A 27519-nucleotide genomic window follows, 5' to 3' on the forward strand; every position below is an offset into this window, starting at 1 on the left:
TTTTTTTTTTTTCCTGCGGGGATTTAGAGCCTTTCACATATATATAATAATAACAACAATAATAGCAGCAATAATCATAATATTAATAATCATGAAAAGAAAGGGCCCGTACAAATCCCTCCCGAGGAGGGGGGAGAAGGGGGGGGTTCACCACACAGGGGTCCTCCTGTCCTGCGTTTTGGCCCTGGACAAAACTTTGCTGGGGGGGGGGGGGGGGCAGTGAGAAGGCACAACCCCACACAGCTATAATGTCACCGCTTTTCCTCGAAAGCTTTTGATGCAACCTGAGCGAGCCCCGCTGCTATGTGCGCGATCACACGCTCGGTTATTAGTTTTTTTTTTCCCTCTGTCTCTCCTGCCAGTGACAGTCGTTGCCGGGACGGGTTACATCACGCTCACAACGCTACGAACCCCGGGATCTGGCTCGTCTCCGCCCCATGCGATTATTGGGATGGGTGTGTAGAGAAATAGCCCATCATCTTTCTCTCCCTCTTTCTCTGCCCTTTCCCAACCCGGAAGAGCTCTGATCTTCAGCCCAGCCCGAAGGAGGAGGAGGAGGAGGAGGAGGAGGGGGAGGGCAGGGTGGCGGTGGGCGTTCGGAGGATGCGGCTCCCCCAGGTTTTCCCCCTGGGTGGCAGCTCGCGACATGCCAGCAGCCGCCCCGCTCCGCCCGCACTCCTGCGCTGAGAGCTCCAGCGGAGCGGGACACCACAAAAAGCATCTCCCCAGGTCAGTGAACGATCCTTTTGTCCCCCTCCATCACTTTCTTCTTTCATTCCTTCTCCCGTCTAATACTCCCCCACCCCCCCCATTCTCCCCAACCGCCCCAGACCCTCGGATCCTCACCTCCACCTTTTACTCCTTCTTCCACGTGGAGGGTATTCGGCTCAAAGGGCAGCAGTGGACTCAAACTCAACCTCCCCCCCCCCCGCCTCCCCCTCCCCATCCAAACACTTACTGCTTATTTTGGGTCGGAGGAGCCGGCTTTTCGCGGTGACCTTGGGGAAATGTATCCCCGAAATGTGGGGAGAGGGTGGGAAGGAGCTGCTTTCCTCCTTTGCTGATGGGTTTAGGGGCGAAGGAGAGAGGATGGGATCATGCGGGTTGAATGGGACAAGGCTCTGGCTGCGAAATATCCATCTCGGGATGGAAAGAGATGCGTACGGGGCCTGGATTCGTATGTATGTGCATATGTATCGGTATATACGCAGACACGCATATGCCTAACCGATATTGCCGTGTAGCGCTGTGTGTGCAGACAGAGCATTTCGGCTGTGTTCCCACTCGCAGTATTCACCGATGTGCCCCTGTGTCGATCCATGCACGGAGTACATCATATAAACTGTGCGTTCATACAGTACACACGCAGTATATTTAATGCTATATACAAGTATGTGGAAAAAATATATGATAGAATACCTAAGAAACATATGTGTCTAATAGGATGTAATTAGGGCGAGCTCCCCCGCCTCCCCGTTTATAGCCCTATTTTTACGCCTCGTACACCCAAATCACTGCTCCGCTCCCTCACCCCTCACCTCCGCTCATCCCTCCCCCATTTTTCGCCCCGGGTAAATACTCGTCTTGAGCAAAAAAATGCGTCAGGTGTCATTGAGAGCCTTCAAAAGAGAAAGGGAGCCAAAAAAATATATGTGTACATATCTCAGTTCCTGTCACCTTCACGTGCGGCGAGCTCTGGGTGACGGATTTTAGTGCAAGCGGGTAATTAATAACTGCTGACCCTGCTGGTTTGCCCAGTTATTTATGGGCCGCAGGTGTGGAGCTCCCCGGACACCGGGGCACGGACGGGGAGGGGGGTGAGGGGGCACTGAGGGTCCCGAGGACCGAGGGAGAGGAGAGCAAGGATGGGGGTGAGGAGAGGGCAGAGCATCCTGCGGGGCTTTGCTCCAGGCTGGGGGGAAGCTCTTCCATCTCCTCGGGGATGTTATTTTATTTTTACGTTTATTTATAACGGAGCAAAGGAGGTGGTGGAGGTGGGGAGGGGGGGGTGGGGGTTATTTCAAAGGGAAAAAAGGCCGAGGGTGGATGGGGGACAGGGTGAGGGGACACCTTTGGGAGATTGTATCTCAGGGGACTGGGGACCAAATCGCCTTTTCAGGGAAAAATAAAAGTCATAATAATGTGGCAAATTTGCAAATCGAAGCAGATTTTGCCCTCCCAACATCTGAATTTGGGAGCTTGGGGCAGTAAAAGCAAAGCTCTCATTCACAGAACAGAGAGTGCCGATGTTACACGGGGGGGTCCGTGAAGGTGCGAGGTTGGTTTTGGGGTGCGGGGACATCTCGGAGCCCACGGCAGCTCTGACCCTCCCGGAGCGAATCGCTGGGGCTGAAACCAAGGGGGGGAAGTGTGTGTGTGTGTGTGGGGGGGGGGGTCGGGATACGGCCCCGCTCTTCGGGAAGGAGCAGCTGGGAATTGAGCTGTCGCTTCTCACGTCGGGCGTTTTCTGAGCTCTGCTTTATCCTTAAGCCCTCCATTTTATTTTATTTTTTAATTATTATTTTCAAGAAAAAAAAATCATTAAACCCAACGGCAACTTCACCGTTTCTAGGAAGAGCGAGGAAAATCGTGCTCTTCGTGCTTAAAGCTCCCACAAGCAGCCCGAGGGGTGCATTGCCTTTGCTTCTATCCACACAACCCTATCGCTCAGAACGGTCCTGGGTGATAAAGCAGAGCCGAGAAAGTCCATTCCCAATGCCTGAACCGGGCGGTGCAGTGATGCATCCAACCCGGCTTCCTCCAGCTCTCGGTACTGAATGGGCCGATGATAATCGTAGGGATATAATTTGTTTTAAAACCTCCATTGTAGGGAAATGAAATAATAAATTTACTCCTTTATTATTATTATTACTATTATTATTATTTTTCGGTTGTTAACACGTATTTCCTAAAACTCACCGGATATACATATATCTTCTTTTTTGCGGGAGGGGTGGGATTTTTAATTAACCCTATTATTTTCCCCCCCTCCTTTCTCCATCTTTCGTGTTTTTCTCGGCCAGAAGCCGAAGAGCGGGGAGGGTGGCAGCGCTGCCCGCGGCCGAGAACGGGTCTGCGCAGTGCGGATCCTCTCCGCGAAGCTTGGAGAGGGAGAAAGAAAGAAGGAAAGGAGTGGGGGAAGAAAGAAATAAGAAGGAGAACACCTTGTTAACCACCGCCCTCCGAGAAAGGACAGAACGGGGGAGAAATAAAAGGGAGAAAATAGACTTACCGAGTGTGAAACCGGGGCTGCGCTACGGGAAAAAGGAACAGAGGAGGAAGGAGAGAAGGGAGCGGCGTTAGGTCCCATCCAACCGGGGGGGAACGCGGACACCCCGCACCCCCCGCCCGGCTCCGCCGTAGTGCCGAGCACTTTGGGGAATGTGTTGGGAAGGGGGGGTGGTGGTGGTGGGGGGGGTAGAGGTCGCCGCTGGGACTTGCGGAGCCGGTTTTGATCTTTCTCAGCATATCTCTTTTTTTTTTTCTTCCTAAACTCCTGCAGTGTCCCGGGGCAGTCACCCTCCTCTCAGCTTCAAAGATACGAAGAAGGGGAAGAGAGGGGGGTGGGGGGGGGGGAGGAGGCGAAAGAAAAGTCCACTCTCTCTCTCTCCTCCCCACTTCTAATTCTTCGAATTTCTGTTCTTTGGCAGAACACGGTTTTTCCCCTTCCACCCCCCCCCTCACCCCCCAATAGCAATTTCTTTCTCTTCCCCCCCCCCCCCCTTTTTTTTTTTCCTGAAAAAAAGGCTTATATGTGTGTAGGAGGTTGAATGTTGCACGAAGGGATTAAAAATTCGCACCCGGTGTCACCAGGCGCTGATTTGTGCTCACGCTGTATTTGCATTGCCCGGCGCTGCTTTGTGTGTGCGCGTGTGTTTGTGCTTTCCCTCACGATCTTCTCGAAAGGGAGATAAATGAATTATTAGAAGGGAACGGAAACAGGGAGATAAACGCGATTTTTAAACAGAAGTGAGACAGAGCAGCCACCCCCCGGGGCTGGGTTCAGTGCGGAGGGATGGGCTGACATGGAATGGGGTGCGCTGAATGGAAGGAGGTGGAAACGCCGTTCTCTGACATTCTATTATTGCTAATATCATTACTACTGCTTTATTTATTCATTCTGCTGACTTGCGCCTCGGTTTCCCCCGTAGTGAGAGTGAAGAAGTTGGGGAGGACTGGGGGAAGAGATTCGTGAAAAGGAATCATCATCATCATCATCAAATAAGAAGGGAGAAAAAGAGACATATCCCTTTCTCTTCCCTTCTTTGTCCAACCCGGGATTATCGCACCGGAGACCGCAGCGTTCCCTCCGCACCGCGGGAGGGGTCGGTGCGCACATGGGGGGCAGCGCTGCTCCCTCCCCCGTCCCCTTTTTGCCTTCGGTAGAGCACAAGTTGTTATACAGCGGGCAAAAAATCTTTGGGAGTTCTGCCCTGGGCCGTGTCCTCTCCGTAACCCTCCGATTCGTAGCTCCCGGCTGTTTGTACAGCTTTACCTGTACTATTCTGGTACCCTGTAAAAACCCCAGCCCGGCGAACGTAACTTAATCCGCTTTCAGTCAATTGTCGTCTAAAAGGGGGCTGGGGGCTCGGGACGGGGGGAGTTGGGGTGGAGGAGGGGGCTTTTTGCCTGTCCCCGCCCTGAGCAGAGGCAGTGGAACCCACGGTAGTGCCAATGGTGGGCAATGGGCTCACCAGAACCAGAACGCAGCCCCGATATCTACTGTACCAGTAGGGCTTGGGGTGATCCCCAAGGAGAGATGGAGGGATTGATTACGCCTTTTGGATGGTCACTTGCAGGGAAGAGGTTAAAGTGGGTCTCCCCGTGTCTCTGAGTTTTTCTTCTTTTTCTTCTTTTCTCATTTTGGGGACTTTCAGACGCTTCCACTAAACCCATTCTGACCTCTCAGCTCCAGGACTCGCCCCATTCCCCCCATCCCTCCTCTGTCTTTCCAGTTGAAATGATGCTGCCAGCAGCTCCCCCCCTCCCCCCCCTCCCCACTGCCCCCCCCCCCCCGCCGCTGCAGAATTAACCCCCGCGCCTTTATCTGGCGGCTGGTGGCGATCGTGGGGCTAATTGCTCCAACAATGGGCTCCTATTAGCGCCGGGCTGTCACTGGAAACCCTGCTGGGGGCTGCAGGAGGAGGAGGGGGGGTTTGAGAGGTGATGGATCTGCAACCACAGCCTGGGAAAAGGACGGTCAAGGCCAGCGCTGCTTCCATCAGCCCTGGGGATCGCGAATTAGCCCGACAGGGGTCTGGGGGGGGGAGAGGAGGGGAGGGAGGGCAGGGGGTTGGGGGGTCGAGGGGGGGGAGGGAAATATGAATTTGCTCTCATTCTTTATTTTTGAAGGTGGGCTGTTTTTGCCCTCCCCACCACTGCTCTCTCCCGGCTAAGAAAGGTATAGAAAAAAAAACTCGGAGTAGAAACACAGGGGCAGATGGAGAAAAGTTGATTTAAAGTTGGTGTCCACCCCAAATCGGGGCTGTGTCGATGCGTAGGCTCTTGGTGTACCACCCCCACGTCCGTCCCGTCGGGGCCCTCAGCACCGCTCCCTTCTTTTCCCCACCACTGACCGCATCGAGTGGTGGACTTTCCCTCCCCTCCCCCCTCCCTTCTTTTTAAATAAATATTTAATTGCTATTTGATTGAATTGCATTTAATTATATCCTATTTTAAAATATTCCATTTTTTTTTCCTCCGTTGCTTTTTGCTCGTTCTATTTTGCCTTAAGCATTCGTCGTCCTCCGAATAGCTGAAGGATGGCGACTTCGCAGTCCTTCCCCTACCCCTGGATAGGGGCAGAGGCGCGTTTTCTCTGTTCTTCAGCAATTTTGTGACCTCGAGAGGGAATTTCCCCTCCCCTGTGCTCCCACCGCTGTAGGTCCCAGAGCTGTAACAACGGCAGCAGAACAGGGGAGGGGTGAGGTGTGTGTGTGTGTGTGTGAGGGGGGTGTTCCAACTCACCTGCCCCGAGCTCGGCACTAAGACATTCTCCGTTCAGTGTTTTAAAAGGGATTTGTTTAAAGTGACTTTTTCAAAGTGCTGGAGAGCAAATCTCATCCACGGGGATGGCTTAGGGTCAGAGAAATCGTAGGGAGCAGGGATAAAAAAGGGAGCACTTCCACGTCCATAAAACACATTTAGAGCTGGGAAGGCGGAAAGTTTGTGTTAACAGATGATTAGCAAGTAAGGTGTTCCTCTCTCCCCCCCTTCACCCTCGCTACTCTAACGCTCCTCTCCTGCCGTCCTAATGGGCTGCTGGGAACGCTGTCCGGCTCCCCCCGCTCGGTCACGGCGGTGTCTGCTCGGCCGGGCTGCAAATGGGGATTTGTCCTCGCAGCCCGGGGTGTTCATCCCCCGTCCACTTGATATAAAACATCCCCCAGATGCCCTCTCTCCCGCTTATCCCCACGGGGTATCTTTTCCCGTGGCTGAACTGCGCTCTTGGTTCCTTTTCCAAGCATTTGTTTCTGCCCCGAATTATAGTAATATATACCGTAAATAAGATTTTTTGCCGCCCTAACCAAGAAAAACGATATTTCTGTGTACTATCTCTAAAGTTGAGTGGGTCGACTCAGCTCCTCACTCAGCGAGGGTGTAAAAAACGCGTTTGAAAATCGGCGCAAGGACCCGGCGCATCTGCTACAGGCTACGCCGGTCGGGGAGCGGGCAGCGATTTCCGTCGGCGCAAAGCGCGGAGCGGGGGGGTGCGCGGGAGGCGCTGCGGAACCGCGGCTTTTAATGAGCCCCCCCCTGTATGAAAGGGCTGAGAGGCGCTTCCTCCGGCAGCCGGGTAGAGTCTGGCGTGCTGCTGCGCGGGGAGACAGCGCGCACAAAGCGGCCCTGTAAGTCACTTCTTCTATTTCTTTCATTCTTTCTTTATTTTCCTAAACATTTTTCCTTTCTTTCTTTTCTCTTCCCTTTCCTTTTCATTTCTTTTTCCTTTTCTTTTTCTCCTCTTTTCCTCTCCTTTCCCTTTCTTCCCCCTCGTTTTTTTCCCCTTCCCCTTCCTTATCCTTTCCCTTTCTTTCCTTTTTCCTTTTTCCCCCCCTCTTTTCCTTTTTCTTCCCTTTTCTTCTCCCCCTCACTCCCCTTTCCCTCCCATTTCCCTTCTTTCCTTTTCCTTTCCATTTTCTTTTTTTCCCCTTCTTTCCTCTTTCTCTCTTCCTCCCCTTGCCCCCTACCTTCTCACTCCCCCCCCCCAACCCTTCCAACAGTCTCTCTCCTCTCTTCCCCCTTCCTCGTCTCCCCCCACATCCACCTCAGACCCCCAGCTCTATCCCCGCTCCGTCCCTTCCCCTACCCCACGCCTGGTGCCGTGCCGGCGCTACGTCGGGGCCGCTAGGGGATGCCCTGGCTCAAGGCAGCGGCCCGGCCGGGCCGACGGGGAGCGGGAGGGCAACCAATAAGAGAAACTCGCTGCCGGCTCCCCAGTTCCTGCTTTCCCTCCATTGGCTGATAGAACGGCGGCGGCGGCCCCCGCTGGGCGGTGGGAGGCGCCGCGGGGCGCGGAGCCCTGGGGGCAGCGGGGTCCGTCCGCCGGGACCTTCCCATTGCCGGGCACAACTTGCCTGTCTGTAACAGATCTCCGGTAAGACCGAGATCTCCTCTGGAATCTTGAAAGGGAGAAAAAAAAAAAAAAAGCAAAAAAGACCCTCCAAAACTAACAAATCAACACTGAGCGTCCCCAAATTGTGTTATCTCCCAACGCGACGCTCAAGTCCTTAATGAAGAATCTTTTCTGAGTCGGAGAGGTTCTAAACACGGGGAGATGCGGCTTTATTTCCCGGTGATGTTGCACCTGCCGGGGTTACGGCCCCTCCTGAAGCTCCGCATCCATTGGGATGGGTAGGGGGGAGGCGGGAGGAACGACCCCACTGCAGCGGAGCGGCACTCAGCGCTGCCCTCAGCTCCCAGAGTATCGTGGCTGGTGGGAAAAGTTATTTTCTTTTGAAAATAAGAATAGAAATAGAAAAGAGGGGGGAAATATATATATATAAATGAAAAAAAATAAAAAAGAGGAGAAAAAATGAGCAAAAAGGAAATAAATAAATGAGAAGAGAAAGTAAATAGAAAGTGAATAAATAAAGACTAAAACATGAAGAAAGAATAAAGAAAAGGGGGGAAATTAAAAAGGGAGGGAGTAAATAGACTACAAATAGCCAATGGGGGGAAATGCAATAAAAAATAAGAATAAAAGAGGAAAAAAAAAAACTCATAAAGTTTTGGAAGTTGCGTCGCCCACCGCGGAGTTGCGCGGATGCGCAGCGGGGGCAGCGCGGAGGCGCACGGTGCGCCCCGGGCCGATCCCTGGCGGTCCCCTCCTCACCCTGGGCCAGGCTCCGCCTCCCCCGTGCTTATGACACTGGAACCTCCTTAAGTTGCGTCTCGCCACAGCTGTCTGTAAGCACTGAGCCGGCTGGCGCCATCCTGCTCCTTTCAGAAAGAATGCCTTCCCTGTAAAAAAAAAAAAAAAAGGAGAAAAAAAAAAAAAAGAAAGAAAATAGAGGGAGAGGAAAGCGAAAAAAAAAAAAAAGAAAAAAAAAAGGGGGAAAAAAATAGGGAGAGCGAGCGAGCACAATCCGATCCGATCAAGCACTTTTGAGCTTCATCCCTCCTGGGTCACGCACTGCTCCTCCACACCAAGGTTTGTGCGGAATTTCTTTTGCAACTTGTTTCTTTTTCTCCTCCCGTTTCCTTCTCCTTTTGCCCTCGCACCCCCACCTTCTTCTCTATCGCTTTCCCCCCTCCTCTTTGCTTTTTTTTCCTTTCCTCTCTTTTCACTCTCTTCCTCCTTTTTTTTTTTTTTTTTTTTTTTTTTTCTTTCCCGGTTGCATAATAATTAATGAGCAATCAGAGCGGCCGTAGGCTGCGGCGCTGCGAATGGCACAAGTTCTCACCGGGCTTAAGGCACCGGAGCTGCTCAGGTGCAAATTGAGCAAATAAATAAACAAACAAACGAGGCGACTAAAGCAAAATAAAAAGGGATTGGGAGGGGTGAGGAAGGGAAAGAGGGAAAATGAAAGAAGAAAAGTAAAAAACGGGCGGATGGGGGTGGGAAAGGAGGAGAAAAAGCGACGCGAGAGTCGGAGCTGAGGCTGCACGGGCTTCGCTGAGAGCCGGGCGGGGAGGGAGCGAAAGAGAAAGAGGCGCTGGGGAGAGAGGTGGGTCCAGGGCAGAGCGGCGCTTCCCAGGGCTGGCTCAGGGATGGGATGGGTTTGCTCCTGCCTAAAAAGTCAGGTGCTAAAGTTCAGAACTTCTCAAGCACGTTTCTCTCTGCCCCTCTCTCTCTCTCTCTCTGCTCCTTCCCCTTTTCCTCTTTCTCGTTACAGGTGATCAAAGAAGCGAAACATCTGCAAAAAGAGCGGAAGATACAGAGGGGATCTCACTTCGTAGAGATTTTTTTTTTCCCCCCTGATTTTGTTTCCCCCCTTTTTCCCCCTTTACTATATTCTCCTTCTTTTTTATTGTTATTTTTTTTATTATTATTTTTCTTTTTTAATTTTTGGAACCGATCATTTCTCACCACCAACCCCCCCCCTCCTCCCTCCGATTACAAACCAACCCAACCCCAACCTCGCCGAAGCTCTTTCCCCACCCCGACTCTGCACAGCCGTCCCCCCTCGCCTCGCTGAGGAGGAGGAGGAGGAAGAGCAGCGAGCGCGGAAGATGGAGGTCTCCACGGACCAACCGCGGTGGGTGAGCCACCACCACCCGGCCGTGCTCAATGGGCAGCATCCGGACTCCCACCACCCCACTCTTGGCCATACCTACATGGACCCCACGCAGTATCCTCTCGCCGAGGAAGTGGATGTACTTTTTAATATCGACGGACAAGGCAACCCCGTGCCTCCGTATTACGGCAACTCCGTGCGAGCCACCGTGCAGCGGTACCCCACGGCCCATCACGGTGAGTGTCCGACCCGAGCCCCGGTGCTGCCGGGCAGACCCCGGCAGCGATCCTGCGAGGCCGGGAAACGACGTCACGGGGGGGGTTTGGGGCCGGCTTTTAGAAATACGGCTGAATCCTGGCTACTTTTCGTTTTCTTTTCTGTCCTTTTCTTTCTGTCTTTCCATTGTTTTGCTTTCTTTTCTTTTCTTTTTTCTTTCTTCTGTTTTTAATCTCTTTCCCTTCTTTCTGTCCTCTCTTTCCCTTCTTTCCCTCCCCTCTTTCCCTATGTCTTCCTCTTTCTCTTTCATCTACCTTTTTTTCCCCTTTCTCTTTCGCTTAGCTATTTTCCTCTCTAATTAGCTTAACGGCGTTTTCGCATGGTGTTTAGCTTTTGCACCATCCGCTGCTCTTGAGAAGTAAAGCTGTAGGGCAGGAGTGGGAGAATGACCCCGCAGTCCTCACGCTTGGGATATTTCATTCGCACTTCAGGAGCTTGTTAGGCTCAATTTGAAAGTTTCACCCAGGGCCTCATCATGGCGTGTGCTAAAACAAGAAAGAGAAGGAAGACCCCAAATCAGGCAGTAGAGCAGGAAAGTGGTGATCCACGACGTGAATGTTGCTCCTGGGTCAATGCTTTTAGAGAAGGAGGTGAAATACCTGTGGCTGATGGGGCCTGGGGCTGCGGAGGAATGGATGTTTTGGTGCCATCTTTTTAGAGAAGAAACGGAGCGACCCAGGGTGTGTGGCTGGAGTTGCCTCAATGGTTAAAAGTTAGGAAATAATAATAATAAAGCTGGGAAACAAGCAGCCGCTGAGCTCTGCAGCCGGAGAGTGACCTCTCTGAAGTGCTGGAATCTAAAAAGCCCGAGGCTCACCCCAAAATCAAGGAGAAAAGAAGATGGGATGAGAGTGGCAGTGGAGCCGAGCTGAGCCCAGGGCTGCTCCCAGCCCTCAGCTACTTGTTGAGTGCGAGTCTGCATTAGGTCCGCTCAGTAACTGCTTTGTTCTGCCATTAGTCCCTTTAAAACAATTATTTCTAAGGATCAGCAGCCTTTGTCCTTTCTTTCTTTTCGGCTCTTTACATTTTTTTTCCCAATATACCAGCAGAAAGTGGAACTGCGGTCTCTCTGATCTAGCCTGAATATTATTTACTATGCTACTTCCTGGAGAAGATAATGAATCTTGACCCTTTCTATTCGTATAACCCACCTTCCCTTCCTTTCGAGCAGTTACTTTCAGTATTGTTCACGAATGTCTGGTACACTGAAAATCAGCCTGTAGATTTTCTAAGACACACATGAGATCACATATAGACATGTGTGTCCACACTGCACTCGCTCTTTTGCTGTCTGTGGCTCTACAGATTCGTGTTTGCATCTCTCCTGCCATATATTTAGCACGCTGTACCATGATAGCTGGAGAGATTCAGGCTCTCTGGATGTCAGTTTGCTTCAGGGCTGTATAGTAGGCACAAACTTGCTCTCTGCCAAGTGAATAACTGTGTTTTTCAGCTTCTAGTGATTTGCTGAAGTTGCTGTGGATTTGGGTAGATTTGATTATCTGGATGTTTATTTTAGAAAGGGCTAAAAGATGAGTTACGATCCCTCAAGAACCTTTATGACAAAAGGCAAGAAAGGCTCGGTTGCATAAACCCAGTGGTTTTCTTTCCCCCTCAAAGCCCAGGTCTGTATTTTAACACACAGTGAAGAGTTTGCAGTGATGAGAAGGGGATGGAGAGAGTTCTTTCCAGGTTGCTACTCTCTCTGCATGCCATACTGCCACCAAAAGCTGTCTAACATTTTTGTGCAGCCTCAAGGATAGGGGGGGAAAGAAGCACAAACTGCAACAGTTTGCAAAGTTCATCAGCTCGGTAGGGAAGTTTAGAGAGTTATAATCACATTTTTGGGCATCTTCTGGTTCTCTTCGTTTGGTCACAATATACCCAGAGTTTGTAGCCCATGGCTACTTTCGGAAAGCGTCTGACAAATTATTTCTCAGCTCAGAGAAATGGTTTCTGCAGCGAGGGCTGGGTGATTTCACACAGGATCTTGGCTTCCAAATCCACCTGGGGTTGTCTGGGAGGGAGAGGGCAGAGGGGCTCTGTGTCCCAGCACATCCCCGCTTGAGGGGTCCCACTCCTGCAGGATCTCGGCTTTTAGGGTTTCATTTTAAAAGGGATAACACCGAGGGGTTCGCATCAGGTGGGTTTCTCCTCTGCTCCCCTCTCACAGAGTTCAGCTAAGCGTTTGAGGAAGGAGCGGGAACACAGCCCTCACCCCCCGGCGGGTCGTAGGGAAGGCAGAGGGAATGTAACCGGCTTTTTCTCGCTGTGCTTTCTCCAAGCAGGCAGCCAGGTGTGCCGGCCCCCTCTGTTGCATGGCTCGCTGCCGTGGCTGGACGGGAGCAAAGCGCTGAGCAGCCACCATAGCGCTTCCCCTTGGAACCTCAGCCCTTTTTCCAAGACCTCCATCCATCACAGCTCGCCGGGACCGCTCTCCGTTTACCCGCCTGCTTCTTCCTCCACTTTATCCGCCGGTCACTCCAGCCCGCACCTTTTCACCTTCCCACCGACCCCTCCTAAAGATGTGTCTCCGGATCCGTCCATCTCCACTCCTGGCTCCACCGGCTCCACCCGGCAGGATGAGAAGGAATGCATCAAATATCAGGTGTCCCTGGCTGACACCATGAAGCTGGAGTCGTCTCACTCTCGGAGCAGCATGGCCTCGTTAGGAGGAGCCACCTCCTCCGCTCATCATCCCATCACTACTTACCCACCTTATGTCCCCGAATATAGCTCTGGACTTTTTCCCCCCAGCAGCCTCTTAGGAGGATCGCCTACCGGGTTCGGGTGCAAATCACGACCAAAAGCGCGGTCGAGCACAGGTAGGGTTTTTGGCTGCTTTGTCCCAGTTTGCTGGGGAAGGGAGAGGAATAGATGGGATGGAGCGTGGGTTGTGTACCCGGGGGCTGATTCCCGAGGAAACGAGAGGAAAAACATTGAATGTTTCCCATAGGTGAACCGTCCTGGGATGCTAACCCAGGGCTAAGAACCTCCCTCTGTGCCCGAACCTTGTGCCCGAACCTTTCCCTCCCGCCGGGCTCCAGCCCCGGGGGCGATCCCTAACGCCTCTGCTGTGCTCAGCTGCGGGCGTTTAATGAGGAAGCGAAACCGAGGGAACCGCAGCATTAGTGTATCTCTCCGTATTTTAATAATGGTACTTAAATCCCGGCCAACTTCCCCCGCCTGCCCTCCGCCCCGCTCTTCCCAGCGCGGTTCAGCCCAGGGCCTCTTCCCATGCGGCGCCGGGAGGTTGGGAAACGGGGGGGGGACGAGGGGGGGAGAGAATTACCCTGAGCTCACCCCCCAGCCCTATCCAGCTCCGTGTCCGCCCCCGGACCGTACCCCAAACCCCGGGGAAGGCACCAAGAGGGGTCCCGGCGCACTGCGCACACCGAGCGACTCCGGAGTCTGTGCTGGATGGTCGAGATTTTAGGTGCGCCAAAGGGTGCTGCTGTGTGAGCAGAAGAAAGGGCGATTAGTCAAAACTCTTTTCCCTCTTTTTTTTTTCTTTCTTTCTTTTTTTTTTTTTTTTTTTTTTTTCTTTCCGTGGAGGCTGCTGCAGGGTTGCCTGGCATGAATGAGATCAGTTTTCAGGGTTTTTCCAGGGTGACATTTACTCTGTCTGTCTGAGCAGGGACTGTCTCTATTTAGCTGATATGTTTGAGCTAATCCAATTATTTTCAGACTGCTGCACGCGACAGTTGCATTGTTTATCCAGCGCCAGGAACTTTAATAGAGTCCGGATGCGGTTAGAGTGACAAAAAAACCCAGACCTGTGTGTTTTGTACATGAAAGCAGGAGAGAGAGAGAGATGGAGTGAAACAAAAGAGAGGGACAGAGACACAAACGGCCTCAGAGCGGCCGCCCCGTTTAACCAGAGCGGAGTGAACCCACCCGGGTGCTACGGGAGCGGTCCCGACCCGACCCGACCGCTGCGGCTCCGCTTTATCCTCACCCCGAACAGCGGGGCAGCGGCTGCGCGGGATTTTCAAACCGTTTTGCACCCTTCTTCTTCCTCCCTCTTGTTTTCCTTTTGCCACTTTCTGTTACTTTACCTTCTAGAAAGACATCTGCGGTTTGCGATAAACCAACCCCAAGAGCAACACCTATTTCTTTTTTTTTTTTCTTATTCTTTTTTTTTAAAGTCGATTTTAGCAAGCTGGGAAGCTCTCAGACAAAGGGGGATGGGTCCGAGTGAAAAGAAGGGAGGGGGTGTTTGCGAAGGACGGAAAGAGGGAGAAGGATACAAATTAACATTTCATTATTGCGATTATTTTTTTGGAGCTGGGGAGGGAGGTCTAGCACAAAGGCTCTGGAAAAACGGCTGCTGTTTGTGGTTAGGGCGCGGGTGCCTCTTGCTCGAACCCACCGCTGAGCTGGGTTAGTTCTGCTCTGGCCAGCTGAGTGTTTCTGCAGCTCTCAGATGAGCTGGGAGTGCCTTTAGGTGCAAGAAATAAAGTAACAACATGAAACCACCCAACCCTCTGACAGTAGCTGGGAGGTACTGGGTGCCCTAAATCCTGGGAGCAAACGGGCTGGGGAAGTCCCCTCATAACTGAGACAGACGGGTGCTGAAAAGGAGGAGAAGATGGAACAGACTATAAGCTGCTCAGGGTCCCAAATGCTGGGCATGGGCTGTTTGTATAGTGAGGAAGACAGAAGGATTTGTGCAGCCCCAATGGCTGAGCAGTGAAAGGTTAATTGCAAACAAATCAGTAGTGGGTATTGGCCCAGTGACTGTGGATTGACTGGGCTGGAGAGGTGTTCTGATGCTTGGGCCATGATTGTTTTGAGGATACTTGGTTTGGTTTGATCTGAGACCACAGGAAGAGCACCGTTGGCTTATGCACCCCACTGGGAGCCAGGGTGATGCTGAAGGAGTGAATCCAGGGTTCCCATATGCATTAGGAAGGGGTTCATGGCCTTAAATTTGGAATCCATCCATCTCAGGAGGGTCAAAGGCCCCCCCCCCCCCCCCTTTTTTTTTTCCTAACTCCAGGAGAGATAGAGACCCACCAGCTGCTCATCTTTCTCCCTCCAAGAAGGACCCGTGCTCCAGGGAGCATCTGAGCTGCCCAGGGGTTTGGGTGGGGACTGTCACCACCACCTCCCTCTTCCTTCAGGACACAGGGGACCCGTGGGGTGTTGGGGCAAGATCAGACCCCATCAGGACTGACAGTCCCTTACCTCTATCTCTTAACCATGGCCTTGCGTTCTTGGGCATCCTGAGCTCAGAGAGGACAGACAGTGCTTTTTGGAGTTATTCTGGGGCAAGGGGGAGTTTTCTTCATCCTCTTTCACCACTGTTTTCCCTAAGTGAACTATATGCTCTCTTGTTTCCAGAAGGCAGGGAGTGTGTAAATTGTGGGGCTACCTCAACCCCTCTGTGGAGAAGAGACGGCACCGGGCACTACCTGTGTAACGCCTGCGGACTCTATCACAAAATGAACGGGCAAAACCGACCCCTGATCAAACCCAAGAGAAGGCTGGTGAGTGGTTTTATTTTATTGTATATAATTTACTTTCTCCTGCCACTTTTGTTTCTTGTTTGCAGCTTGGGGTGGAGAGCCCCAAAATGTGGTTGCACTGTGTCTGAGGGCTGGGATGGAGGATGCTCAGAGAGATGAACCCACATGCTGTGGGCCTCAGTTGTCTGCTCCTATTGCAAACATGAAGCAGTTTTATTAAAATATATATATATCAAGATCTAGGGGTTTCTGTAAGACAGGACTGAGTTTTCTCCCAGGTTGCAAAAGGGTGGCAGCCTCTGCACAGCACATGTGGATGGTGACCCAAGGGTGATAGCTCTTTCTGAAGACATTTCCCATTGACCAAAGAGATAACAGGAGAATGGAACTTCTCCTGGGCTCCTAAATTCTTTTTTTCTGTGTGCTTTCCATTCCTGTTGGCCAGTGGTGTTATGGGAGGGACCTGAGCTGGGTCGTTTGTTCCTGAGCACTGCCACTGCCACCTCATTGCTAACTCAATGTAGGGCATGGCAAAGTGTGTGAGGGTGCAAAACTGAGTGTGCACCCACAACACCACAAGCTGGAGGAAAGTGAATTGCATGGGTAGCTGTTTGGAATAATAGTGAAATAATAGTTTCGGGCCTCATGACCATAATATATACAGGCAATACATTATAGCATCCCTAGTGATCTATTTATGAATTTCCCTGGAAGCCACAAAAAGGTCTGGAAGCTGTGGGCATGGCTAATAAATGCGTTGAAGTCTATTTGGCAAATAATCAGGCAAACCACAGGGGGAAAAATATATCAAGTGGGGAAAAAATATGTTCTATGCTTGGGAAGTTATTGAATGTTTTGAACTGAGGCACGTTTGGTCGCATTAGGATTAAAAATGGAAGGTGGAGGAAAAGTGACTCGTGCTTCCCCGTGGCATTTTGGGGTTGATGGACTGAATGGGACAGTGCTGGTGTGGAGCTCTGCCATGAGTGCTTGGGGACTGACTTTCAGTGCTTTTCCCTTATAAGAAAATGTTGGTCTCCTTTGGCTCAGGCTCGTCTTTCACAGCCTCGTTAGGAAAAAGGAAAGGCTTTCTAGGGAGGGAAGTGCGCGTTGAGATTCATAATTTTTTTTGGGCAGCTCTCTTGTTCTCTTCTCCTCCTTCCTGCTGGCCCTTCTGTCTTAAGCACACACACCTCGTTTTTTTCTTTTTCTTTCTTTTTTTTTTTTTTTTCCTCGTTCTCTCTTTATGTGTAAAGTCAACTTCCTAGGAAAAAGCTGCCGGATATCTGAGCCCTGGAGATAACTCATAAACAACAGCTCTGTTTCCCCAGCCCAAACACACAGGAGCTTGAGCGTATCCAAACAAGCAGAGGGGGAGGCAGGATAGGAAAGCGGCTGGAAAGGGGTAGAGCTTTCACAGAGTGTCTGATGGAACCACGAAAGAATGTCCTGAATTACCCCGAGCTCGGCACATGTAAAATGGAGTATATAAATAAATACATTGTGAAAGGTCACTCCTGGGGGGGATAAAAAGAAGAAAAAAAAAGAATGAAAAATGTAAAGAAAGACCTGGTGTCCTGTAATCATTCTTATCTTGGGTATTTTAGCTGAAGTCTGAGTTACAAAAAGTTCTTGTTCTTTGCATGCAGCATTTGCAAAATGAGGACTTCAGATTTTTTTATTCTCCTTTAAAAAAAAAAATATATATATATATAAAGTCACTGTCTGAGAAAGGAAAATGTTTTTAACACCATTTACCTCTATTTTTCTTGCTACTGTTTTCAAAAAGAAAAAAATCAGAATGCATCAAGACCTTCTGCATTTGCATCTCCTTGTGCAGGGATGTGGAAGCATGCATGTCTGTGGTTTGAATGATCCTCCTGGCTTTGGGAGGTGAGCGGGCTGGGAGCCGAGGTGTGCACCTCTTGCTATGCCACAAGTTTCCTGTGTGACCTTGGGCTGGTTTTGTAGGCTCTGATCCCAGTGTGTTGAAGCTAATGACAGGACTCCGTTGGGCTGGATAGAGAAGTCAAATAAAGCCTTAGATGCCGAGAATCCAAGCATCATTAAATTCAATGGGAGTCTTTGTAGGGCTGACTTTATGGGGAATGACGGGCTGAGCTTTGCAGGCTGAGGAGTTTCAAATAACTCTACTTTGTTTTAGGGGAAAAGCTGTGGATCTGGAGTTGTTGGCCCACTTGGAGAGTGCCCCCATCCAAGCCCGTAGTAGCTCCTTCATGACCCTTAGCTGAGACAAAGCCTTCATTTGAGCTTTCTTCACTGCTCACATGGATGCAGAGCTCTCTGCTTCTATGTCCATACTGGTTTTGGAAGAATGATGGCTAGTTGCTTAGAGGGATTTGGCACATGCAATATGATTTTGGGAGGCTGTCCCTTGCAGCTTTTTGGATACTTTGTATAAATGTAGGAATCAAAACCAGCCCTTAATCAAGCATGTTTATCAGCACGCAGTTCCTCCTTCTGCACCTTCCTTGGTTCCACCTTTCCATCACTGTCAGCACTTCCAGCATGAAGTTGTGTCTTTGCTCAACCAGCTCTGGTCCTGTAGATGATTGTGTGACTGTAGTCATCCCATTACTGACATGGACATGACTTGGGTTGGTGATGAGTGTCAGTCCCATTGCTGGGAGCTTTGAAAATAGTGCTATTATTCATTATTTCCTGCCCGCTGTTGCTGTCTCTGGTCTAAGTTGGTACAGCGTGAAAGCTACGGTCTGGGACGAAAAGAGTGCGGGGCTTAAAATATTTAGATAACAATGCCAAGGTTTTGTAGAGAAAATGTGGCAGATGGATTAGGTTTTAGGGAAGATAATGGACTTAGTGATTTATTGGTGCATTTAAAATTAGCTGGTGAGAATTTGCTTGAGATCTTGAAAAGGTAGCAACGCTGGGACCAGGCATACCTTGCATTTACCATCTGAGAAATTATGGTGAGCGCAGTGTCGAAACCCCAAATGTCTTCAAAGGAGATGTTTCCCCTGTGTGGGCTGAGTCAAATATCACTGGTTTTCAGAAATTTCCTTAGGCTTGATTTTTGGGTCTGATAAATTCAAATCTGCCACAGAGAGAATCATTCCAGCCTCCGAGCCATCCATGCTTGGCCCCTGGGTTGTAGCGGGTGTGCAGCTCTGCAAGCAGGTATGTCCATCAACCCAGTGATTTGGATGGGAACCAAATCAGGGGCCTTGGGAGAGTCCAGAGAAGGACAGGATAAGGATTCTGTGTGCGAACTTGTCCGATGAGCTCTGCTTTTGCTGGTGGTGTGCCTCAACTTCTGATGGTTTTCTGTTGCAAGCAGAACACTTTCTGTGCTGCCTGGTAAGAGCCCCTTGTTGTTGTCAGACTGGGCATTCTGCAATTCTTCTTAATGTTTGTGGGCACAGCATGATTTATTTTTCCAGATAGTCTTTTTTTTTTTTTTTGTAATTAAAAAAGAAAAAAAAAATCCTACTCTATCTAAAACAAAACCAACCCGTCCTCTCTCCACCTACGCCGCATTCAATTATGATTAAAATTGCAACATGACCTAACAAGAGTTGGTATTAACGCTAATGCTGTGCCAGTGTCCATGTTTGCATTTTGGGTTTGCTGTACAGTCTCCAAAGATGTGGTATTCTTTTTTTTTTTGTTGTTTTTTAGTGTTGGATGTGCTACAGTGTGCGGCTGTGTGGGGTGAGGGGTAAATTTGAAACAGTAAGAGCACAAAAGAGAGCATTAAAGGCTCAGTTCTGCAAGGTGCCAAGCATTGCTATGATCTGGCAAATCGTTTAAGCACATGTTTTAACTTTAAGCACATGAGCAGTCCCATTGAAAGCGGTGCATCGGGATGAAATCAGAGCTCTGGGACTGTGTCATGTTGATGAAGAAGAGATAGGAGTGGGATCTAAAGGTCTTTTTTAGGAGCTGTAGGCACTTGCACGCACGCATGCATACGCATTCATATAAAAGTCTTCAAACTCCTTTTCCTCCTTCAGTGGCAGAAGGACAATTTGTTTGCCAAAGTTACAGTTTTTAAATGATAAGCAGGAATTCATGCATGTGAATGAGAAGCGACTTAGCTAAATTTGGCTTTCCTAAATCATTATCACAGCTAACAAAAAAGCTTCTTTATACACCTTGACACATATACTTCTCTTTTTTTTTGTTCCTCCCCTTTTATGAAATGGTAAATTCTTCTTTCAACCTCATTACCAGTCCTTAAATAAACATGAAGGTTGAGGCTGCAGAAGGGTGTAATTAAAAAGTTGGGATTCTCGCTCTTTGCCGCAGTGTTATTTCCGATCTGGAGCCTGTATCCTTTGAAGCAGAGCTGAACTTATGGGATGGGGCTGTGTTTGCTGTCAGACCCAGCAAGCAGCTGCCCACCGAGCGTGGTGCAGGTCTCATCCGGCACTGGCTGAAGCCATCGTGACTCATGCCATTGACTCCAGCAATTGCTGGTTCAGGCCCTGACTGCAGAATTAGACCCCTGGGGGGTCTGGGAGAATTAAGATGGAAAGACATGTTGGTATTTAAATAATATTTTCCCCTCTGGAATGGGCTGTGCCAGCATTGCTAATTTTGATGAGTTCTATCAGAGGTTTAGCACTCACTTTTAGGATGCCCTTTGGCACCTGATTCAGTTCATATATAATTTGGGATTAAAGTACCTCGGGGATTTTTTTTGTTGGAATTATTATTTGTTCTCACAAGCCAGTTTCTGTAGGCCGCTGCTGCTGTGCGTCAGTTTTGTGTGGTTGATGTTTTCGTTCTCAGCCATTTTGCTGATGGCATCTTTTTAATGCTTTTTTTTCTTATTATTTTTTTTCTCCCTCTTCTCGTCCCACCCGTTCCCGCAGTCTGCAGCCAGGAGGGCGGGCACATCCTGTGCTAACTGTCAGACCACCACCACCACCCTGTGGAGGAGAAATGCCAACGGCGACCCTGTCTGTAATGCCTGTGGGCTCTACTACAAGCTGCACAATGTAAGTGTGATGGTAACGCGCGGTAGCGGGGCCTCCCTTTCCATGCTTGGTGACCCAAAGCCTTCCTTAGTATGAGGATTTCTTGGGTGGTCCAAAGTCTTCCTTGGTTTGAGGATTTCCACTCTCATGTGGCTCGAGCTCTTCCTTGGCTTCAGCGTTTGCTGTAGGTGTCTCTGCTCATTGCAGGTGAGTTGGACTAGGTGACCTTGAAAGGTCCCTTCCAACTCAAACGATTCTATGACTCTACAACATCCATTCTTGAGTGGTGCTGAGACTTCCTCTATCTCTTTGGGGGATCCCTTTGGGAACCTTAAGTTTTGAAGCAGTGAGCGGGTGTCCCCTTAAATGTAGTTGATCTGACTTGGGAAGGTATAAAACAGTACTGTCAGTGGGTAATGTTAGAGCTTTCCCATGCCTGAGCCAAGGAAGGAGGGGTGGATCAACAGAGAGACATGTTATCCACCGCGGATTGGGCTCAGCGTGCTGGAAAAGACAACACGCCATCCTGCAAACTGATACCCCTTCTACGCACAGCTTGGTTCCTCCAGCAAATACAAACTCCGCCAAAAAAGCAAAATGTGCCAGCAACTATTTAGATCTTCCCCGGGTTTGTGGCTATCTTTGTCCCGTCCCTCTGCCGGTCCCCAGAGGTGATTTATTTAGGTCTCTTGTTTGCCCCATTTGACGCAAGCGATTCCTAAACAAAAAAGGACTTGATTTAGTTAGTGGGTTGTGGAGTGTGCTAAACCTGTGATGTGAATTTTAAGGCTTCTGTCACGGAAAGGGATGAAAAATGTAATGAGATGAAATGGCTGGATGATTTAATCTAACATCTCCATACAAAGCCAGCTTGCAGGAACCAGGGATATGTGCTCCAGGGAAAGAGCTAAAGGGATGTGAAAAGTCTTCCACCGAATAATACTGCTAATAAAGGAGTCTTAAGGCTACTCCAGTTACTCTCATTCTACATGTGACATTAGAATAATTATTATGTCAGAAGAAGGAAAAGACTTGCAACTTCTGTGCTTTTGTATAATTTTTTTTTTTTTTCCTAGTGGTCGTTTGCTTGATGTTTGACTTAGAAATCTCAGGCTATGTTTTACCCTGATGTCCACCCACACAAACACATCAAAGATGGATTGGGTTTCATGGGGCAGCCAAACCTGGTGGTGTCTCAGTCCGTTGTTATTTCAAGCTCTTTGGTTTTTTGAGATGAGTAAACAAGTTTGGATTAAATAGGAGGAAAAAAAAACAACACAGCAACATCAAAAACCCAACCAGGCTAATATTTCACCTGTTCTGTGAGTGGCATCTCTCTCTTGGAAAAAAAGTAAATGTGTTTACCCTTTAGTGGATGGGTTTCTTAGCACCCTTTGAGTCCTTTGTATTTTTTTGTAGCAAACAGAGGTTGTCATCAAATTCTCTGTGTGATCACCCCAAACAGAAGGGTTGGAACAGGCACGAGGACTGAAAACTCAGAGTATCATAAGAAAATACTCGGCTTGCTATTTCTATGGCAAGAAGGCAACCAGGTCAGCTAGCTTCAGTGAAGGAATGTATTCTTGTGTGCTGTTGTCATTGTGCCAGTGTAGCTACTGATGTTAGGACTTTGCTCAAATGGTGATGAGACACTGGGTTACCCAGAGAAGTTGTAGGTGTTCAAGGCCAGGTTGGCTTGGAGCCCTGGGCAGCCTGATCTGGTGGGTGGCAGCCAGCCCATGGCAGGGAGTTGGAACTGGATGACCTTTAAGTTGTCTTCCAACTTAAGGCATTCTATGATTTTAATCATGTAGCAGAGACACAAGCAGTAGGGATACCTCTACCTGAGTTGTTCCCTTTGTGCTGCAGGAAAGCCCTTGAATAGAAATAGTCCCTCCTCAGGTACCATTAGTTGGACCTGGTGAAGATGTCTGTGTTTGGATGAGATCATTTGTAGCCCTGAAGACTGTACAGTTTCTCCCTATATCTAGAAATGGAGACAGAATGTTAAGTTCATGTGGACCTGCATTGTAGCTATCAGACTGCAGGAATTCCCCTTAAGGCAGCTGAACGCTGGAGCTCTCCAGGAACAAGCACCTGCTCCCTCTCTCCTTTGCTTTTTAACGCTAACTTTGTGAAACTAGTTGGCCTGAACCGACCTCTTGATCCATTGTTTAGGGATGTTAGTGAGATTTGTGACGTGGGGCAGGCCTTGAGCAGAACTGTTTTCAAACTCATTAAAAACACTGTCGGCTTCTGAAAAACTCAGTGCAGCTACTTACCAAAGTCAAGTATTATCTTGCCTTACGAGCAGCTCCATTGATGGGACCTGCTTAAATGAAAACCCTGAAGTACTATGATAGAACTAGGCAAAGATACCAAAATCTGGCTATGAGTGGATAGATTTTTCTTCTGTTTTTTTTTCTTTTTTATTTAAATTTTTGCTCTGCTGGATGATGCTTAATTGTAACTGCAGAGAGAAATGAGAAACATCACTGTAGATTGTCCTTGAAAATACCACCCTGATCTTTAAAGCTTTACAAGGGCACAGTACTGAGGCATTATTCTGCAGCCCAGCGTGGCTTACAGGATGTGTAGCTGCAAACACCACACTCTGCATTATAAATTATTTGTGAGTGACTTTATTTTTTATTATTTATTTATTTATTTATTTTGTTATTGGTGATAAGGCAGTGGTAGCACTGTGAAGCTCCCTCCTGTTTTTGGCTGCTGGGAGGTGAGCTGTTCTAACTGCCTTTAGCCAACTCAAAGGAGGGATGAAGTTTTCTGTTTGATCATGGACAAGTTTCCTTGGCTGATGGTGACTGGTTTGGTATTTTAAGGTGCAAGACCTATTTGTGTAGGTGGTGGTACTGCTCCTTTTTTGTATTTGTCACTGTGGTGGTTCTCCATCAGGAATGTGTTGGAAATGTATACAGGCTCACCTTTGCATTTCCCTTTTGAGTAGCAGTGTCTGCACAGATGTGTCAATGACTGCAGATGTCTTTTGGCTGCTCAGAAGGTGCTTTCATTCTGATTTAGGCTACACAGTAGGAAAGTCTCTGCTGTTCCCCCTACCTTTCCTCCTTTTGTCTTTTCTTTGGATTTGAGTTTTCTGAGGACTTTCAGATCATTAGGGTATTTTAATGGATTGATTTGAAGATAAAACATCTGCATTTCAAGCCTACATCAGGAAGGACTGCAGTAAATAATACCAACACACTTTTTACTATTATTATTTTTAATGAGCTACATCAGTTTGTTTTACTGTTGATTCCCACAGCTGAAGTGAACAATCTGTCAGTAGGATATAAGCAGTGATTATAATAGTCTTGGGGTACATTTAGTGGAGCTGCCGACATTTCTCCAATTGACTTCAACAAGAGCAGGCTCCATTAACACCAGTATTAACAATGACTAATATTTCACACTGATGTGATGCCTTTCATCCTGTGGCATCCCAGAGTGTTCTTTAAAACATGGCCAGTCTGGAAGATTAACCCAACACTGTAATGACTATGTCTAAAGGATAAATCCGCTTCAGTGACAGGACCTTATTGAGGTCATTGGCAAAATCCCTTTGTCTTCAGCCAGAGCAAGATCAGACCTATCATGTCTATGACTATCCCTTGGATTTGATCTGTTGAATGTGAGGTTCTTGTCCTTGCTCTTTCACTCCTTCTTAAAAGTGAGATCAACCTTTGCTCACTTCAGAGATAGGTGGGAGTGCTTGTACCTTGCTGGAGGTATGCAGCACACTGGTTTTCACCCACATAAATGAGTAAGAAATCATTGATTTTGGCAAAAACCCTCAAAAAAGACCTTTGTGACACAATATCCAAAGATAGAATGAAGTGTACCAGGAGCAAAGCAGTCAATATTTTGCATATGATACAACAAAGAACATAATTCCTGCCCATAATTAATTGGCTCCATCTGAAATTAATGAATTTCATATACATGCTTTGGGCTGGTTTAATTTTAATTTAGCATGTGTTTGTCATTTTTATCACAATGAATTTTCATGCGGAAGGTCTTCCCTCAAGGTCTCTCACTTCTCTCCTCCAGAGATAGAGATGGGTTTATGCCTTTGATGTTTCAGGGACCCCTTTAAGTTTGCTGTGTCTAATCTTAGAAGTCAGTGGGAAATGTTTCTGGCTTGCTGTTGTGGCTGTTCTAGTCTCCCTCCTCTTTATATTTGTCTGAGTGCTTATCTGTTTGGGTCAAATACCTGGCAAGAGGGTGAGGCCAAGTACAACCGGGCGATGCTATCAGTTGGGATGGCACCTTGACCCCAGCTGCAGGGCTGGCTACAGCTTATCATGGAATCATGGAATCGTTTGAATTGGAAGGAACCTTTAAAGGTCATCTGTTCCAACTCCTCTGCAATGAGCAAGGGCACCTACAGCTACATCTGCTAGATCTGTTTGCTCAAAGCCTCACACAGCTTGACCTTGAATGTCACCAAGGATGGAGAATCCTCCACCTCTCTGGGCAAACTGTTTCAGTGCATCCTGAGCAAAACTCATATTTCCATCCTTAAGGCTCACATCATAGTCTGTGTTGGTCTGTTCTTCACATTTGAACAAAGCATGAAAGATGCTGCTTTAAGGAGGTGATCAGTGTCCTGAAGGATACTCCAAGAGCCAACACAGCATGAGGCTGGTGCAGTTTTGCCACCACCAGGTCCTCAGCTTGTGTTTGCTGCTTCATCTGGAAATCCAGTCTGGTTGCCCTTTGAGACTTCATATCGTGATGCAGATCATCATTATGAGCTGGGGAGGCAGTGATCTGTGTATGTCTCCCCACATCTGAGCTGGGCTTATTGGAGATCAGGGCCTCCAGATCTGTTGTCACATTGCTCCCCAGTGCGGTTCACCTTTTGAACATGGGCAAGAAATCCCTGCTGGGTGACTGAAAACAGGCAGGCAATGTTTTCCCATCACAGGCTGAAGCAAAGGGCCTCCCTTGTGTGCATGTCCCATGAGGACAGGAAGTCAAGGAGAAGGGTGATATTGTATTTAAAGCCTATGACATTTGAGGTTTTGGCTTGCTGCTGCCCCAAGGCTGCTGGGGATCTGCACATGGGCTTGCCTACCTTCAGCTGCTAGCAAGCTGGGCTGCTCCCACTGGCTGCCTTTATCCAGAGGTAATCAGCCTTTCAATTGCCCATTTTTTAGAGTGAGGTGAAGTTTCTCATCATTGCTGGTGTGGGGAGCCTGGGGTCACTAATTCAGAGAGAGATGACGAACTTTGGGATGCTCTTTCCTCTCCCCATGCCTCTGTCCCTGAATATAACAGGGAGCTATTGTATCCCTGCCTCCCTGGGGAGAGAACTCACAGAATGGTTCTCATACTGTGGGGAAAGGCACCGATAAGAAAGAAGCTAAACTCTTCTGTGATCTCAAAGAAGGAAGTGTTTTGTTCCCTGGTTGAAGATCTTACGAATGGAAATCTGCTCAGGATCCTTGCAGGAACCTTCTTCCATTGCCCTTCTAGTTCTCAGTGGATAGCAAATCCATTTTTAATCCCTTTTCTCCATCAGCACAGCTGTGCACCCACACTTATTGCAAGAAGCAGTGCTCAGTGCCTTCTGCCTTGGGTGGGATTCTACAGAAGAGCCACTATGAGACACATGTCACTGCCCAAGCACAGATTTTTAAGGGTCTTTATGCATGCTTCCCAACTGCTGCAAAAACTTTTCTTAAAAAGTAGGAGTAATACAAATACCTGTCAGTCTTCCAAAGAGTTTGAGCAGCACCCTAATGCCCCTGGGAGAGTTTGAGACCCCCAGTAGCACTGAAATCCCAGCAGCTGCTGCCACTAATGGTTTTAGATCAGTCAGGGAGCCTGGGGGTGAGATGGTGTCTGCAGGGAATATTTCAAGGTGATAATGATTGGTCTCATTCCTAAACACGCTGCAATTACCTTATGCGCAGATAGCTGAAATTTTTCAGCAGCTACAAGTTATTCGGGTATGCTTTGCTCCTGTGAGGCTCCGTGGTTTTCTGTCTTCTCATCTTTACAAATTTCAATCCAACCTGGAATATTCTGCAGTTCCCAGGGGTGGGTTTGGCCCTGATTTGAATTTTGGGGGTGTGTGAAGTATGCAGGGAGAGGAGGGGGCTGTTGGATGTTCAGCTGGACTTGGGCATATAGGGTGCATGAATCCCACAGCGATCTGGGGAGAAGCGATGGAAGCTCAAAAAAAAATAATTGATTTTTGTTTAGATTAACAGACCCCTGACTATGAAGAAAGAAGGAATTCAGACCAGAAACCGAAAAATGTCTAGCAAATCCAAAAAGTGCAAAAAGGTCCATGACAACCTTGAAGACTTTCCCAAGAGCAGCTCCTTTAACCCCGCCGCCCTCTCCAGACACATGTCCTCTATCAGCCACATTTCACCCTTCAGTCACTCCAGCCACATGCTGACTACACCGACACCGATGCATCCTCCATCCAGCCTCTCCTTTGGACCTCACCATCCCTCCAGCATGGTCACTGCCATGGGTTAGTGAGAGACTACCCTGCTGAATGCTTACGGTCTCAAAATGAGATTTACTTTATATACTTGCATTTTTGCAGGCGTGCGGTTATGGGTCTGATGTCCCAAATCAAATGGGAGGGGGGGAAAAATAAAAAAAAAATAAAAGAAACAAAAAGAATAAAAATAAAGATGTTATTTGAAGGCGTAAGAGCGAAAAAAATAATATAAAAAAGAAAAAAAAAACTACAAAAAGCACAAAAAAGGAAAAAAAAAGGAAAAAAAAGGAAAAAAGAAAAAAAAGTTTTAAAAAAGTGATGTTTGCCACTTTTTAAAGGAACTCACTATGGCATCTATGTATTCTTACCCACTGAATCTGGATACCATTTGTGAATAAGCCATTCAGAACTTGCATTCCCTATTGGACAGGATCTCTAGTGCTGTGAAAAAAAAAATAAAGTAAAAATAAAAATTGCTGAACATTGCATATAACTTATATTGTAAGAAATACTGTACATTTGAGGAAGACTTTATTGCATCTGGAGAGCTGCGAAGAAAAAAGGCATGAAGGACTCTGAGAGATTTTTTTTTTTTTTAAAAGGAAAAGAAAAAAAATAAAGATACGACGGGAGGACAATTTAAAAAC

At 48.4% G+C, this 27519-nt stretch overlaps 1 protein-coding gene and 1 long non-coding RNA gene across 8 annotated transcripts; one reads left to right on the forward strand and one right to left on the reverse strand.

The window, feature by feature from the left end:
• Positions 1-609: 609 nt before the first annotated feature.
• On the forward strand, positions 610-27519 carry GATA3 (GATA binding protein 3). Of its 7 annotated transcripts, none has more exons than XM_015867175.2 (6): positions 610-729; positions 9336-9913; positions 12242-12778; positions 15300-15445; positions 20284-20409; positions 26620-27519. In XM_015867175.2, exons 2-6 carry the CDS (start codon positions 9673-9675, stop codon positions 26902-26904), a joined length of 1335 nt encoding a protein of 444 aa, XP_015722661.1. In that variant the 5' UTR covers positions 610-729; positions 9336-9672; the 3' UTR covers positions 26905-27519. The 7 variants fall into 7 exon arrangements, with proteins under 7 accessions (XP_015722661.1, XP_015722838.1, XP_015722971.1 ...); XM_015867352.2 differs by lacking the exon at positions 610-729 and adding an exon at positions 6784-6848; XM_015867418.2 differs by lacking the exon at positions 610-729 and adding an exon at positions 8478-8650 and having other exon boundaries at positions 15303-15445.
• Positions 7755-9876, reverse strand: LOC107316278. Its single transcript, XR_001556268.1, has 3 exons — positions 9778-9876; positions 8333-8460; positions 7755-7930 (listed from the first exon to the last, which is right to left on the reverse strand). It is a non-coding gene; the product is annotated as an uncharacterized LOC107316278 (long non-coding RNA).

This window comes from Coturnix japonica, chromosome 1 (genome assembly GCF_001577835.2).
Source record: "Coturnix japonica isolate 7356 chromosome 1, Coturnix japonica 2.1, whole genome shotgun sequence".
Taxonomy (NCBI): domain Eukaryota; kingdom Metazoa; phylum Chordata; class Aves; order Galliformes; family Phasianidae; genus Coturnix; species Coturnix japonica.